This window comes from Miniopterus natalensis, chromosome 7 (genome assembly GCF_054644295.1).
Source record: "Miniopterus natalensis isolate mMinNat1 chromosome 7, mMinNat1.hap1, whole genome shotgun sequence".
Classification (NCBI taxonomy): Eukaryota; Metazoa; Chordata; class Mammalia; order Chiroptera; family Miniopteridae; genus Miniopterus; species Miniopterus natalensis.
The window spans coordinates 44,645,268-44,662,291 of NC_142087.1; the positions used below are offsets into that span (position 1 = coordinate 44,645,268).

A 17,024-nucleotide genomic window follows, 5' to 3' on the forward strand; every position below is an offset into this window, starting at 1 on the left:
TCCAGTTTGGCCAACTACAACTTCCACTCTTGTCTCTTACATGTGTTCGCTCTGCCACTCACGATTCCTGCTGAGCCCCTTTGCTCCCAGACTCAGAGTGTGGCTAGCGCCATTGATACCGGTGACGACCGGGTTTGAGACTTTTGACAGCTGAGGCTTGTCGGGAAATCACAATATCTTTAGTGTAAGTTCTGCGTGAGGGGCACTTTCCTCTGCCGTCTCACCCAAATTCGCTGCAAGACTCCTTCCTCTTGTTCAAGGTCCGGGGCTGGCTTTTCTGGCTGGTCTGCGACCGTGAGTGTTTGGAGAGGAGAAATCTCTGATTTTGCTTTGGCCGTGGGAAACCGGGGCTGTGCGGGCCCGGGCTGAGGCAGCCGCGGTGGAAGCCCGGGAACGCCTTTCGCCTTCCCCGCCCGCTAAGTGCGCAGCGCGCAGCGCGCAGCGCGCTCTCGGAGACGCCGTCTGTCGGCCCGGGGCTGGGCGCCGGCAGTTGCCGATCCCGCGGTTCCCGCTCCAGCCCCTGCAGGCAGATTCCACGGGAGAGAAGCCGCCCCCACGCCGCGGGCTCCCGGGCTGCGCTCGCCCGAGGAGCCGGACCACTGGGCGGTGCCGCCCACGGCGCCCCCACCGCGAGCCCCTCCGCGGGCGGCGGCGGAGGGAGGGGCGCGCGCCGCGCGATGGCCGCTGCGGCGCGGGCTCGGGGCCGGGGACCGCCGCGCGTCCCGCTGCTGCTGCTCCTGCTGCCGGCTGCGTGCGAGGCCGCTCAGGGGCTCCCGGCCGCGGCCCGGCTCAGCCTGCACCCGCCCTACTTCAACCTGGCCGAGGCGGCGCGGATTTGGGCCACCGCCACCTGCGGGGAGCCGGAGCCCGGGAGCGCGCGGCCCGAGCCGGAGCTCTACTGCAAGTTGGTAGGGGGGCCCACCGCCCCGGGCAGAGGACACGCCATCCAGGTAGGGTCCCGGGAGAGAGCGAGGGGACCGGGTCCCTCCCCGCGCGGGTCAGCCCGAGGGGCGAAGGAATCGGGCCCTTTCCCCGCGCGCGCTGGTGACCCCAGGCGGCAGGGAGGGGCCCCCTCCGCTCCCGCGCGGGCCGACGACCCCGGGACCGGGGCGCGCTGTCCCGCATCGCCTTTGCCCGCGCGCGGCCCGGGGCGGGGATGGGTAAAGCACGCCGGGCGCAAGAAGGCAGACCTCAGGTGAGGGCGAGCGCAGGAGAAGGTCCGAAGCCGCTCCCTAGGGATGCAGGGGACTGTGGTCCAGGGCGGACTCTGTCTGTCACCAGGTAGCTCCGGGCCAGGCTTTGAGTCCACCGGGCTTCACGGGCGCGCCTCCTCCAAGGGACTTCGTCCCTCCTACCTTATTCCGGCGAGAAGCTGGTAGCAGTTAGTTTCCGCGGTGTATTTTAAGAAAGAACTTACAGATTATATCAGTGGTATCACTCCGATGTCATCGAAAAGATGCACTTCACCCCACTGCCTGAAGTGCCACCATTCAGTCACCGGGACAAATAGACTTGAAACAGGCAGAAAGGGCGCTCGAGTTGGTCAGAGACGCTCACCGCGAGCGCCAGGTGTGAACCATGTAGTCGGAGGTGCTCACTCAGCATGCAGAGGTACTTACTCAGCACACTGAGGTACTTACTCAGCACGCGGCGGTGCTCCCCCAGCACGCGGAGGTACTTACTCAGCACGCGGCGGTACTTACTCAGCACGCGGAGGTACTTACTCAGCACGCGGAGGCGCGCCAGGTGCCGCCGCACCGTCCTCGCAGCCCCCTGGGAACTGGATTGGGCGAGCAGGGTCAGAACTGCTCCTGTGTCGGAAAGCAGGGCGGCTGGATTTGAACCCAGTTCTCGCTCCAAAAGCCGCTCTACACTAAGGCACAATCGCTCCCAATACTAAGGCTGGGAAGTATTGCTCAGGAACGGGAAAGTGTTGCCGGAAGAGGGAGTGATTTGGGAGCTTGTGCTCCAAAAGAGAAAGATTATCACTGAGAGTTTAAGAAATTCTTTTGACTATGCAGTTGCATAAATGGCAAGTTGCTGCACATGCAGGGTCAATACATGTTTATTTATTTAGAAATTATATGCATGTATTACTCTATTAATATATTATGCATACTTAAAACGTGCAAAAATAGAAATTTAAAAGAAAAATAATGATGAAAATACTTTTTATTTTGTTTATTAAAAGATCAAACTAATTTGCTTTTTCTAAATATCTTATTTGTGAATAACTACTTATAAATATCCAAATATACAGAAGTCATCATATGTGTATTTATTTTTCACAAGTTTAGTTAGCATTTATGATACAGTTCAGAGTTGTTTTATATTAATACTTGAACTTAGTAATTGTCATAGCTGAAAAGATACCTAAAAAATAGGTAGATTCAAATGGAAGAACTGCATTGACTGAGCTCCAAAACCAACTGCATAATTTATGAAGTCCAATGCAAAATGAAAATGTGGAGCCTCTTGTTCAAAAATTATTAAGAATTTCAAGATGGTGATAGCAGAGCATTAAACTGAGAGGACTTTCTAAGAGTGGGACCCTGTGTGACTGTACAGGTCTTATTGCTGTCTGAGTTCAATAAATCATGGTACTCATATTCCTGCCCCATCCTTCTATTATTTTTAAATTGCGTAAAGTAGAAATTTGGCCAGTAAATGTTTCCTTTTCAAGGCATTCAGTACTTCCTGGTAGGAAGGTGTTGTGTTTTAATGTTTCAAACAATAGATTCAAAACACATTACAAGTCCTCTTTTGGAAAATACTAGAATATGTTAAAAAATTCTGTTTCCATGTTTTTAAAATGTGCAACTATGAGAACTTTTAGAGTAACAGTTCCATATTTTTTAATATATATATTTTTATTGATTTTTAGAGAGAGAGGAAGAGAGATGGAGTGGGAGAGAGAGAGAAACATAGATGGGAGAGTGAAACATCAATCAGCTGCCTCCTTTACGCCGCTTACCAGGGATCGAGCCCGAAACCTGGGCATGTGCCCTGACAGGGGATTGAATCAGCAACCTTTTGGTGCACGGGATGACACCCAACCAACTGAGCCACACTGGCCAGGGCAACAAAAAATGAAACATTTCCAAACAACTGTTTTTCCAAAACTGCTCTTCCCAAAGCGTACATTTTTTAGAACAGCATTTACTTTTTCACACATTGTGAAAACAACACTTTTATGGAGACTATTATGCTAAGTGAAATAAGCCAGTTAGAGAAAGACAAATATCACATGATCTCACTTATATATGGAATCTAATGAACAAAATAAACTCACGAACAGAATAGGTCCAGAGGTATGGATGCATGGGACAGAATAGCATCACAGTGGGAAGGGGAGGAAGGGGACAGGAAGAGATTAACCAAAGAACATATATGCATATATGCGTAACCCATGGACACACACAATAGTATGGGGAAGGCCTGGGGTGGGTTGGGAGTTGGGTGAAGGGGGCCAAAAAGGGAGAAAATGGGAGAGACATCTGTAATACTGTCAACAATAAAAAAACCAACACTTTTACTTTGACAGAACAGAGTTAAGTACCTCTATTGTTTTGTAATATCCACCAGGTAGTATATTACTGGCAGCCACTTGTCATCCCAGAAAAAGTCAGCAAATTTGGAATTTTTGTGAAAAAAAAAAAGTGTAACTTCTTTAAATTTAAAAGGTCTTTAAGTAATTTACAATGAGATAACTGGTGAACCTGTATACTCAAAATAATTTCACTCCCCATTTCAACAGAAGATTGTAACTATTCTGCTATTGAGATGAATAGAATCCCCGTGTCCACCTAACTGGGCACATGTAAGCTTTGGGTGTCATGGTCAGATGATAGCCTAGTGGGACCCCTCCCTTTCCCTTGGACAGATGTTCTGGACGATTAGTGACTTGTGACCAGCCGACTTGTGGACTGGATGAAGATTCCTAAACAATCTGTATATTAAATATTAGTAAAATTAAATTTCTTATTTTTAAGTGTAAAGAGAAGTCAGTATTCTCTTCTTGAACCCACTGGATTGCCTGGCACACCCAACTTTGGAGAGAGTTGATCTAATTATGGGGAGAGTAGATACAAGGAGAAGGAAGGAATCGAAGAAATTTTTAACCGACTCCTCTCCCCCAGATTTGCCCAGGAATGGGCCATCCCTCATTTTCACCAACTGATATTTTTATTGTGTTCGTGGTTTGATACTTCTGTTTTAGAGGTCCAGAAAAGTCATGTTTCCTGTTCTTGATTGGGTTTCCAGAATAGGTCATTAAACCTGGATTCACAGTCTTCAATAGAGGAGGGAGTGACTGTGTTTCTAGGCCAGGGTGTAGCCTTCAGAAAAAAAGTGCCATATGGTATTGTCTTGTGCTTCCCTGAAAATGAGAGGTGAACAAAATCTCTGCTGAATAGTGCTTTCTGCTTTCAGAGTTGAGGGCTTGGGAAGAGGCACTGATTGTTGGTGTGAGAGGTTCTCATGTAGTGAGAAGTGTGTCAGAGACCAGAAAGGGAAGCAGGGTTCCAAAATCTAGACTATTAGACACTGTGATAGCCCAGTGTTGGCAGCTGCTTGTACAGACCTGCCTTTCAGAGAAGCGAGGGGTGGTGGGTGATGGATGAGAGAAGGGGAGAGATATTATCATTAATCAATTGGTTGTGCCTGAGTGATGGATGGTAGTTTGAGTTTGCTCATGTACAGCTCAAGATGGGAAATGGAGAAGAGTTAACTAAAATAGTTCTATTTCTTTGAACTTCCTAAAAATAAGTCTTTGGGGCCAGCCAGGGTTTAGAATTTTAGAATTTCAGAAGGATTCTGCAAAAAAAATGTCAAAAATGAATAAAATCACATCTTAGACTAAAACCTGAGTTTATGGTTCTGATTCTATAATAACAATGCTGATACTTAAATGGTAGCATGTGTCAGCAGGCAGGGTGTTTTAAAAGTCTGAATTTTGTTTGTTGAGTGAAAAATATTCACTGGCTTCTCTGGACTTAATATTTATTAAATAAGATTCTATATACCTATTAATGCTCAGACATTAAGTTTTTGGTGTTGGTTGCTCTTTGCTTCAGGGATTCTGTCTGTCTGGTTCACAGCTGTATCTCCAGTGCTTAGGACAAAGCCTGGAATAATATAGGTGTTCAGAAAATATTGAATGAAAAGATGGTGGAGTCGAAGGTACAGATAAAGGCTGTAAAAAGTGGAAGGCTGTGTCTAAAATGCAACCTCGTGCTTGGTTTAGCTTGGCATAAACACTATGCTCACAAGGAATGAAGGGCACTTATCTACCAAACATATGATCCCGATTTTGTGCATTGACAGTTCACCATCTTTTATATGTTACTTAATTATACTTTGATGTGTGCATAGGAATGTGTGTCTAACCTGAATAAATTGATAGAGAAGCACATACATGCGTTATGGCTAAGAGTGAGAGTGCCTGCCACAAAGCAGCCTCATTTGTGTGTTTGTGTAACTTGGACTAATGGCCATAAACAGGAAACTCAACTTCACTAAGGTTCTTTTCATAGAACTATTGTGAAAGAGAACCATTTATTAACTTCAACAAGGGCCTTTTCCTTTGTGAAATTGATGTGATAATCTTGGGCGAGGACAGGGAAATCTAAGATTTTTACTATGTCCATTGATATATTTGTAACAGTGATTAATGATAAGAGTTATTTTGAGACTTCAGGCAAATGACTACAGTCATCAGTTTAAGGATGAATGATCCTTTCTAAAAAATTATTTTCCTAATAGTTGTTTTGTGTGGACTTTAGACAAGGTTTAGCAATGCAAGTTTGTATACAAATCATTTGAAGAAGAGAAACAGAAATGTTTTTCTTTGAAAAGCCAAATTCACTTACCAGTGAAGAAACATGGCAGAATCTCAGCAATTTATTTCTCAACCAGTCACAAACTACTGCAGCTCAGTGCCCTTCAGGGTCGCTGGTGAATAGTCGGAATTGGGAATGTTCAGTCCTTGAAGTGCAAGATTTTACTTCATGCTCTGAATTACCTGTGCCAGCGAGGATGGATTATTTAACCTGAGAAAAAGAAATATACAGTCATAGGGAAAGGAAGGGACAAAACGTTATTAATTTCAGCCCCTTACTTTTGAAAAACCTATACCTAAACCACTACAGAAAGATAGCTGTGTGTTTTGTATCTTTAGTGCACATATGAATGTGGAAAACTATACATTTTCTTCACATCTTTTCATTTTATTTTATCAAAAGTAGATTAAAGCTTGAGTCATTTTAAACAGCTTTATTGAGGCATAATTTGAATACCATAACACGCATCCACTGTAAGTGTGAATTCAATAGTTTTCAGTCAATTTATAGAGTTGTGCAGCTAACACTAGAGTCTCATTTTGGAACATTCCCCTCAGCCCCAGAATTTTCTTGCCTACTCAATCTCTGAACGTATCTCCTGGGCTGATTTCTGTTTCTAAAGATTTGCCATTTATTCGCAAACATTTATTAAGTGGCTCTTACATGCCAGGCACCGTACTAGAGGCTGAGTATGCAAAGATGATCCACACATAACCTTTCCGTAGATGACCAATTTTTCATGGCCTAATTTTCTTTAAAGACCAGGTAAACTCCCATGAGAGAAAATATATCACCTATTGTCCTTTTTATCAAACTATTCTCACTTAGAGATGGAGAACTCTGGCTCTGCAATCATGTAGGCCCGAGATTGAATTCTAACTCTACTAGCTCTCCGACCTTGGAAAATTGCATAATCTCAGTGTCCTCATGTATAAAGCAGGATTAATAATGATGTCTGCCTCACAGGTTTATTGGGTGGTTAAAAATCACTGAGTATATTTTTTGGAACATAGTGCTCAATGAAAGTTTTTTTCATGGAGTGAAAAAATTCTTAGGTAAGACTTCTAAAGTGATAAGCTACAAAAATGATTTGTCATAATATTTAAAAATTTTTAGTAAAATTCTTTTAATAATGAAATGTACAATATATAATGTACTGAACAGATTTGGCATGCTAAATAATCCACAGGCATAAAGACTTCCATAGCCTTCTATAAAATAGCAATGTTAAATTGTTTTGATACTGTGTTAGTAACTAGTTTAGATAGTATTTATTTATGAAGGGACACATTTTAAAAAATCAGCTAAAGTAACATTCTTTAGGGGGAGGTATTAACTTTTTAAGGTTAATTTTGTTGGTAATAATACATTCTTCCAGATCATAAATTTATTTCTGGTTGAGATTTTGACTTTCATGAAACCTTATTAACTCTTTTTTTTTTTTTTTTTTTAAACATATCTTTATTGATTTCAGAGAGAGGAAAGGATGGGGAGAGAGAGAGGTAGAAACATCAATGATGAGAGAGTCATTAATCGAGCCAGCAACCCGGGCATGTGCCCTCACCGGGAATCGAACCCTGATCTCCTGGATCCTAGGTCGATGCTCAACCGCTGAGCCACGCCCGGCCGGGCCCTTATTACCTCTTGATCAACATTCTGGAATCATTTGCCTAGTGAGGAAAGGATTTTTGAATGGTACCTCAGTGGTCTTAGTCAATGGAACTGCCTACAGTTGTGCTATGTACATGGGTTCCTGGCCAAGGGGCAAGTGGAAGCTGAAATCCAGCCTGGGCAAGCTCTGTCTGCTCAGAGGCGGAGATCCTTTTTCTGCTTCACAAAATAGAGCTGTTTGTATGAGCTAACAGGGCCTTTATTAGATCCCTCATGCCAACAGGGTGGAACCTGCCCTGGGGAAAGCCAACTCATTGAGTCCCATGTATCTTGCCAGTTTCTCAATGTCATAAGCATATTGTTTTCTCTCAGTGGTTTTCCCATCCTAGATGCTCAGAAAATGCATGTGGAATTAATAAATGAATATTATCTAGAGAGAAATATGGATTTAAATTGGATTATCCATACACCTCTTAACTGTGAACAGTGAGGAAAAGAAGCAATTCTTCATTGCTTTCAAGTTTCACCATATGCTGCACATACTGTATACATAAGTGATACCAAATAAAGGAGGTAAAATGCTGAGTAGGGAGAACAGCCTAGTAACCAGGGAGCTTGCTCGCCTGATTAGTGCGGGGTATTAATTTAACACACACATATAACACTGATGCTTGGCACTGTTCTTAAGCACCTTATACATACTGACTTCTTAACCCTCACAACAATTTATGAAAGAGGTGCTCTGAGCGTGCTCATTTTAAATATGAGGAAACTGAAGCACAGAGAGGTTAAGTGATTTTTTTCAGGATCACACAGCTAGGATGTGGAAAAAAAGCCAGGTGCTCTGGCTGCAGAGTCAACGCTCTTCCCCACTATGTCACGCTGCGACTGCTACACTATTCCTCCCTCAGAGCTCCAGCCAAATTTTGCACCACCTTGATAATTTCTTTCATCACCTTGGAGCCATTTATTTTCATGCCTGTATCCTTATTAGATCATGAGGTGAGGGTGGGGCCACATTTTCCTGCTCACATCTGTTTCCCCTGTGGCAGCTTGTTGTAGACATTACAGAGAGGATTTCTGAAGAAACATTCAGAGGGCAACACCATCATAGAATTTTCCTACTAGACCAACACCTTGATGAAAGCGCTGTTCGACAGAACGAATACCTGAATTTCATCAACCTGCCTTTGGATGTGTTGAATTTCAAAGTAGAGGTGTCTGATGCAGTGGCTGGGACCAATGACTAGGACTGCGCCATCAGGAGCTGGAAGAGGCAAGGAAGGATCCTTCCTCTACAGGTTTCAGAGGGAGCATGGTCCTGCTGACACCTTGATTTCAGACTTCTAGCTTCCAGACCTGTGAGACAGTATTTTTCTGTTCTGAGTCACCCGGTTTATGGTCTTTTGTTTCGGTAGCCTTAGGAGATTAATACTGTACAGTAACTTAGTCTGTTTGGACTGCCATAACAAAATGCTATAGATAGGGTAGCTTATAAACAACAGAAATTTATTTCTCACAGTTCTGGAGGCTGGCAAATTCAAGGTCAAAGTATGGGCAGATTCAGTGTCTGAGGATCCACTTCTTAGACTGCAGTCTTTTTATTTGTCCTCACATGGTAGAGGGATGGGGCATCTGTCTGAGGCCTCTTTCACGAGGACACAAATTCCATTCATGTAGGTGGAGCCCTAATACCATCATCTAGGCAGTTAAGTCTCCACATATAAATTTTTTTATTTGGTGGGGCAGGGGGATGACACAAATATTTGTCCATAGCAGTAACGTTAGCTTTAAATTAGATAACCAATCTCTCAGTCAGCAGTATTTTTTTAAAAAAAGATTCTTTATTGATTTTTAGAGAGAGAGAGAGAAACATCAATGTGAGAGCTGCCTCGTGCACTCCCCCTCCAGGGATTGAGCCTGAAACCCTGGGTGATGCCCAACCAACTGAGCCCCACCGGCCAGGTCAGTCAGCAGTATTTATTGACCACTCAGTGAGTGAGTGTTATCTCTGCATGGCGGAGTGGAGGATCGGGGCACTGCACGATCCTGGTTGTAGGATCTCTGCTTTTAAGACTTTGCAATCTGATAACTCAAAAAATGTAGTCCCTAAAGAGAATGAGGAGAGCTCCTGGCTGGACAAATATTTAGGGATCACCCACATTGAGTCTTCCTTTAATATGAAGAACATATCGAGGGAGCATAAAGTAAGGATTGCCTGATGCAGGCTGGCTGGTGCCTAAGGTCTTGAATGTCACTTTCAGATTGACTCATTGTCACTGACCAGCTCAACACCTGAAAGCTTGACAGGAGCTGGTGGAATGTCTTTTTGTTTGTTTGTTTGTTTAATTTATCTTTACTGTTGAGAGTATTACAGGTGTCCCATTTTTTCGCCCCAATTGACCCCCTCCACCTCACTCTCACCCCCTCCCCAGGCCTTCACCCCATTATTGACTGTGTCCATGGGTTATGCATATATGCATATAACTTCTTTGGTTAATCTCTTCGCACCCTCCACCCCCCTTCCCTCTTTCCTCTGAAATATGATCGTCTGTTGCATGTGTCAATGTCTCTGGACCTATTAGCTCGTCAGATTGTTTTGTTCATTAGCTTCTTCTTAAAGAAGACCCTTCAACATTTCCTGTAGTGCTGGTTTGGTGGTGATGAACTCCTTTAGCTTTTTCTTATCTGTGAAGCTCTTTATCTGCCTTCAGTTCTAAATGATAGCTTTGCTGGGTAGAGCATACTTGGTTGTAGTTCCATGTTTTTCATCACTTTGAACATTTCTTGCCACTCCCTTCTGGCCTGTAAGGTTTCTGTTGAGAAATCAGCTGACAGTTGTATGGGTGCTCCCTTGTAGGTAACTAACTGCTTTTCTCTTGCTCCTTTTAAGATTCTCTCTTTGTCTTTAACCTGTGGCATCTTAATTATGATGTGTCTTGCTGTGGGTCTCTTTAGGTTCCTCTTGTTTGGGACCCTCTGTGCTTCCTGTACTTGTAAGTCTATTTCTTTCCCCAGGTAGGGGAAGTTTTCTGTCATTATTTTTTCAAATAGGTTTTCAATTTCTTGGTCTCTTTCTTCTCCTTCTGGCACCCCAATAATATGAATGTTGGGCCTCTTGAAGTTGTCCCAGAGGCTCCTTATACTATCTTCATATTTCTGGATTCTTTTTTCTTTTTGCTCTTCTGGTTGGGTGTTTTCTGTTTCCTCATGTTCCAAATTGCTGATTTGATTCTCAGTGTCCTCTACTCTGCTGCTGATTCCCTGTAAATTATTCTTCATTTCAGTTTGTGCAGCCTTCATTTCAAATTGGTACTTTATTATGTCATCAATTTTCTCAGTTATTTTCATCATACTCTTACTAATATGGTTGAGCATCCTTATAACCATTATTCTGAACTCTCTATCTGTTAGCTTGCTTGGATCTATTTCATTTAGTACCTCTTCTAGAGATTTCTTCTGTTCTTTCCTTTGTGACATGTTTCTTTGCCTCTGCATTTTGGCTGCTTCTAGGTATTTGTTTCTGTGTATTAGGTGAAGCTGCTATGTCTCCTGGAATTTATAGAGTGGCTTTGTGTAGTACATGTCCTGTAGGGTCCAGTGGCTCAGCCTCCCCAGTCACTTGAGCTGGGCCTTCTAGGTGCTCCCCTGTGTGGGCTGTGTGCACTGTCCTGTTGTAGTTGAGCCTTGGTTGCTGTTGGCGTCACTGGAAGGAATTCACCCCCAGGCCAATCGGCTGTGAGGACCAGCTGCAACTACAGTCGGAGAGCTGCTGTGCTGGAGACACCCCTATAAAGCAGGATTTACTTCAGTGGAGCTTTGGTGTTCACCAAGTACTCCCCTTGAGTGTGTCACTCGTGGATGTGGTAGGGCTGTAATCCAGTGTGGTTGAGTCTGAGCGCCAGGTGCACTGTCTCTGGGGTCTCCCAGGAGGTGCATAGTCAGCCTCTGCCTGTGCCTTGCCCAGGGCCACCCAGCATGAGCTACACAGCAAACCGTAGTTGGCTGCTACTTGTGCTGGGCTTGGAGGTGCCCAGGAGAGGCCAAGCTATGAGCCAATGCAGGCTGCCGCCAGTGCCAGGCCTGGGGCGGCTTATCAAGCCGTATGGGGCCCTCTGCTGCTTGTTTGAGAGATTTTAGGAAAGTCCTAAGCCTAAAGCTCCAGAGGCCACTTGCACAGAAAAGCCCCTGGAAATGGCCTGGATGAGCCTGCAGGTGGGGAGGGCGGGGCCTCCGGGAATCACGGGGCGGGGCCAAAGGTGCGAGTCAGGTGCTGGCGGTTCAAATATGGCGCCTGCCTGCCGGCTAGGTGCGGGAGGACTCGCCAAAGGAGCCATGGCCTCTGCCAGCCCTTCTGCCTGGGAGGAAGCCGCCCTCCACCTCTCGCCCGGATCTCAGGCAGGTTAGTTCCCCCCCGAGTGTCCCGGGTCCTTTCAGGCTGCTGCCCGGCGCTGGGCTCAGAGGGAGCGTCCGAGTGAGTCCGTGCCGGGCCCTTTAGGAGGAGCTGCTGGGGCTCCCGCAGCCTCCGCGACCCTCAGGAACAGTCCCGCTTGTTTCTCAGCCCGGAGTTGTGGGGACGTCTCTTCCCGGCCCTGGAGCTCTGGGCTGGGGGCCTGCTGTGGGGCTGGGACCCCTCACTCCTCTGGGAAACCCCCACCGCGGAGTTTCCCTCCCGGGTTTTAACTGCGGCACCGGGTGAGGGCCCGCGGCTGCGTCTCCATCTCGGGGATCCAGCCCCAATCCGCCCGCGTCTCCGCCCCTCCTACCGGTCTCGGTGCTTCTTCAGCTCCCTGGTTGTGGGGCTTCTGTTCAGCCAGATTTCAGGAGGCTCTGAGCGATGGTGGTTCTGTGTTTTAGTTGTAATTTTGATGTGGTTGCGGGAGGCGGGGGTGCAGCTGCTCCCTACGCCGCAGTCTTGTTTCCTCCCACCTTTATCTGGTGGAATGTCTTTTGTGGCTGATTCTTATCTACTAAGGAAAGAACTGCTACCTAGAGACCCATGTATACACACATTAGTGTGTAATACTCATCCACTCGTAAATTTAACAAATGTTTAGTGACACCTATGTACAAGCACGGAGGATGGGGGTGTGGGGGGCTGGGAATACAATTCTGAACAAGGCAGGAAAGGGGCCTACACGGAGCTAACACACTGTGGGGAGACTGCAACCAGTGAGCGAACATACACGGTAATTATAGATTGTTATTGTGTCTTGGAAAGAATAAACAGGATTTTGTGATGGCAGTTAATGAGGGGAGGCTTGTTTAAGGAGGTGTTGATGTGCAGGAAGCTGAGGGTTGAGAGGAAGCCACCCCCGTGTGAATAGTGGGCAAATGTGTTCCAAGCAGAAGGACCAGCAGGTACAAAGTGTGTCCTAGGAACTCAGAAAGCCACGCTGCCCGAGTTGTTACGTGTTTTGAATGTCAATTCTATGTGAGACCTCTGTGTCCTCTCCAGAGTTTATAAATACTTCCTTTTATTTTTTGGACATATTCACACCCTTTCTGGTCCTCAAAAGAATTTAGGTGAGTGATGAAGTTAAAAAGGGTGAACGAAAGAGTTGAGGGAATTGGGACAATGGGAAAACAAAGCAGTAAAAGAGTATAATTATTTCATAAGGAGATTAAAATAACTGAAAGGGAAATGGAAGGGGAAAGCTTGGTTTGAGGAGTGAATCAGGTCAGGGTCACTTTCTCCTTGAGGGCGGTATCTGGCTCTTCACAGGCCAGTAGTTTAGGGTTGAATGAATAGCTATCAGGCAGACCTGCTTCATAAGGCTTTGAGATAAAGCTCTAAAGAGGAAATGCTTTGAGTTTGGGCCATTGAGTGGGCAGGCCTAAATGTGTCCTGGCCAACTCGTAAACCCGAGTTTTATAGCAGACCACTTACATGAGTCACCAAGTGACCCCTTACTGCCAGTGAAATGCCAACATAATACATAAGGAACAAGAGAATAGAGGGAGAAATAGAAGAAAGAGGAATGTATGGAAACCATTAATACATGGGTTTTAACAGTTCCAGAAAGAACTTCTTGGGTTCTTTCAAGAAGGAACCAGTTGGTAATAGAACCTCAAAGTAGATTATATGGCATCATAATTAAGAGCATTACAACAAACAAACTAGAATCAAGCGATTCTACCTATCAAAAAAGAGTAATTCCGTAAGAAGTTAGAGATTATAGTACCAAACCAACAATCACCCCAGGAAAATAGATTCCCATTTATGAACTGAATTGACTACCAACTTCTTACTCTGGTATCCAGAACCCAGCACATCTCTCCCATTTACCTTTTGAGTCTTGTCTTTTATTACATGTGCTGCGGTTAAACTGGAAGATATGTTTATTGATTTTAGAGAGAGGGAATGGGAGAGAGAGAAACATTGATGTGAAAGAAACATCAATTGGTTGCCTCCAGTACGAGCCCCAATCAGGCTTTGAACCCACAACTTGGGTATGTGCCCTAACCAGGGATCAAACCGAACACCGTCGGGTGTACTGGATGATACTCTTACAGTGTTTGCTGCTCACTGCCACTCAGAGTCCTATATATCCTCATAAGCAGCTTAAATTCCACCTTGAGTGAGTTATTTAACCTCTCTGAGCTTTGGTTTTATCATCTGTAAAATGGGGGTATAATATGTTTTAGCTCATAAGGTTATTCTGAGGATTCCATGAAGTAAACCATACGTACTTGGAACACAGTGTTTAATAAAATGGTCACTCTAATTAAAGGTTGTTGGGAAACCTATTTCAGTAAAAACGTCAAAATAACAAGGCATTGATAAAAGGGACCAGATGTGATGGGTGGAGTACATTAGGAGAGGGAGACATAGTTGCCTGGAAAACCTCTTTGGAATGGAAAGAACTCACAATGAAGAAAGCATGTCATGGCCAGAAGAATGACCATCATTTTCTTTCTTTCCTCTCTGATTTGGCTCTGATGGAAAGATGAGTAAAGAAGGTTGTACCGGAGAAGTCTCTGAAACTGGAGAGGCTCCATCTAAAGATGGGAGAGCTGAGTTAAGTGTGAGTGGTGCTTCCTGGCCAGAGCAGGCAGGTGGCTCTGGGAGGCCCTGAGGGGTGGAACTAGTACATTTCCAGAGAGGAGAAAAAGCAAGTATAGATTTAGTTACAATGTGCTTTCTAATGAGCTTGGTGACACAGGTACCAGTCTGCAATTTCTTGTTTGCTTTTTTGAAATCAGCATTCTGCTTCTGACATTAAAGGTACAATTATATATGTACGCACACACACAAACACACACACGGTCCATGTCTGGGACTACCCCTCCACCCCATCACTAATTAACTTGTTTCTTGCTTTCTGGTATACATATTTTTTGAAGTCAGTAACAAAATAGTTTATGCCATTTTAACTTATCAACTAAATGAATACATATTAAGCACCTCCCGTGTGCCAGATACCTCTCTAGGTAGTGAATAGTCCCTGGCTCAGGGCATTGACAGTCCAACAAACATGGTAGGAAAAAGCAAACAATAAGTGGTTCCTCCTCAGAAGGAAAAACAGACGAGGGCAGAAAGTGCTGCACTGCTTTAGATGGAGTTGAAAGGAATGGCCTCTTGGAAAGGGACTGAAGGCCAGGAGAAGCCCATTCCCGGAAGAGGGGACAGCAAGTGCAAAGATCCTGAGGCAGGGACATCCTTGGAGTGGATGGGCAGCAAGAGGGGGAGTGTGGGTTGAGTGGACCGAGTGAGGGGAAAGTGGGAGGTTGGTTGTTTTAAGTACGTTTGATCCGATAGAAAGATGAAATGAGATGCTGCAGAGTGTGTGTGTTTAGGGGCTGTAACTGCAGATGCAAAGTCGTTAGGCAGGAGAGACAGGGATCAGTGTGTGTCTTGGGGTGGGGGCTTTGGAGCACAAACAGCTTCTCTACAGCACTGAGAGGCAAGGGGGGGGTGTGATTAGGAATACGAGCAAATTCAGTAAATTATCAGCAGAAGGGAAGGGGGTGGAGGAGGTTTGAGGAGCGTGGGGAATGTGTGAGATAACTTCTAGGAGAGTAAAAGAGGGAGTAGAGTGCAACACTATACCAGTATAGAAAGAAAACACAGTTCTCAGTTGTCTGTGGATGGAGAAGCTTAAAATCATGTTCCTTTACCTGCCTGGCTCACAGGCAGATGGGGAGCACACATTTCTCGTAGGTGCCTCCTTCTCTCTACCTGTAAAAGGGCCTGATGATTGTACTCACCTTATAGATATGTAACGGAAATTAAGAGTCAGCACATGCCAAGTGCAAGGTGCTGTGTCTGGCACATGGATGTTTCCTTTTGTCATCACCACCATCAGCGCAGCTACTTCTGTGGCTTCTGCTGCAAGAGCCTTCGCTAGTGGCCCACTCAGCACATGTCTGTCACCGTGGCTTCTGTGTCCCCAGGCTACAGTGGGCAGAATCACCTGGGGTACTCTCTAAAAATGTTCATTCTGGGCTCTATCAGAGATGCCCAGGGCAAGGCCCAAATATGCACTCATTTAAACAAACACCCCCCCCCCCCAGTGGTTCCAGTGGTGGTCTGATCACTTTATGAGTGACATCTTATTGTGTACCCACAACTGCTGCATAAGATTGGTAGTGTTAGCCCATTTTAACAAGGAAAACAGAGCTCAAGGGAAGTTAAAATTTTGGGTAATGTTTTGAAGCTGTAACTTGTAGACGTAGGATTTGAACCTCTATCATTCTATTTCAAAATGCATCTCTTTGAAACAAATTAAAAGAAAAAAAGCTCTGGAATTTGGCCTGAATGGACAAAATTTTGGAGTATATGTGTATAAATGTTGCAGACATTTGCTTATCTGCCCTTAAAAAAATATTTGGAAGGAACCTTGAGCCTGTTTTATAGATCTCTCAAATCCCCACCTTCAGGAGCCCAGCACAGATCGTTCACCCACTGGGGGGCGTGAAACCTGTGTGGGGGCCGCGGAGCTGGGCACTCTCCAGTGCAGCGTAATTGCCCTTCACCCCACTCTGTGCAGACATATAGGTCTTCGGGAAATTTACAAAACTCTTGTCTTGATCATTGGTAACCATGCAGAAGTGCTTTTGTGCTTCTCAGAGGGAGAATGCTCTGAACAAGGTCTTTGCAAAGGAGCAATTCCAAGTTTGGAACGGGTGCACTCCAGAATGTTCCCCACATCAGGGCTCCAGCTGGCTTGGGCTGTGGCAGTTGAGACAGTGCCTTCAAGGCAGATAACCTGAGGAACCTCCGTGAGTGATGGCTAGAGGAGGGTTTGTGGCAGCACAAATGTGATACGTGATGGGGCTGTTGATGGATGAGTGTGATTAAATGCTCATCTTGCTCGCTCTTTTTGCGCCTGCCGTAAGGGCATGCATCTCAGCTCCTGACAGATAGAGTTCCTTTCTGAGCAGGGTCTCCTTCCACACATCTGGTCATTGGCAGGTGTTTGCAAAATCACATAATTGCTATTCCAGTGCCGCCTCACACTCCATCCAAATCTAGGACAGGGCTCTTTGATGTAGCTCACAGAGCAGCCAGGCCAGGATGGAAAGCGTTCTGGGCTTTGAGTAACGTCACCAGACCCGCACAGGTCCTGG

The 17,024-nt window shown here is 45.4% G+C and overlaps 1 protein-coding gene across 1 annotated transcript in view; it reads left to right on the forward strand.

The window, feature by feature from the left end:
* Nucleotides 1–677: 677 nt before the first annotated feature.
* LAMA3 (laminin subunit alpha 3) overlaps nt 678–17,024 on the forward strand; it is a 186,157-nt gene continuing 169,810 nt past the window's right edge. Inside the window, exon 1 of the mRNA XM_087819001.1 lies at nt 678–950. Coding sequence (XP_087675127.1) covers nt 678–950 — 273 coding nt within the window. The remainder of the gene's footprint in view (nt 951–17,024) is intronic.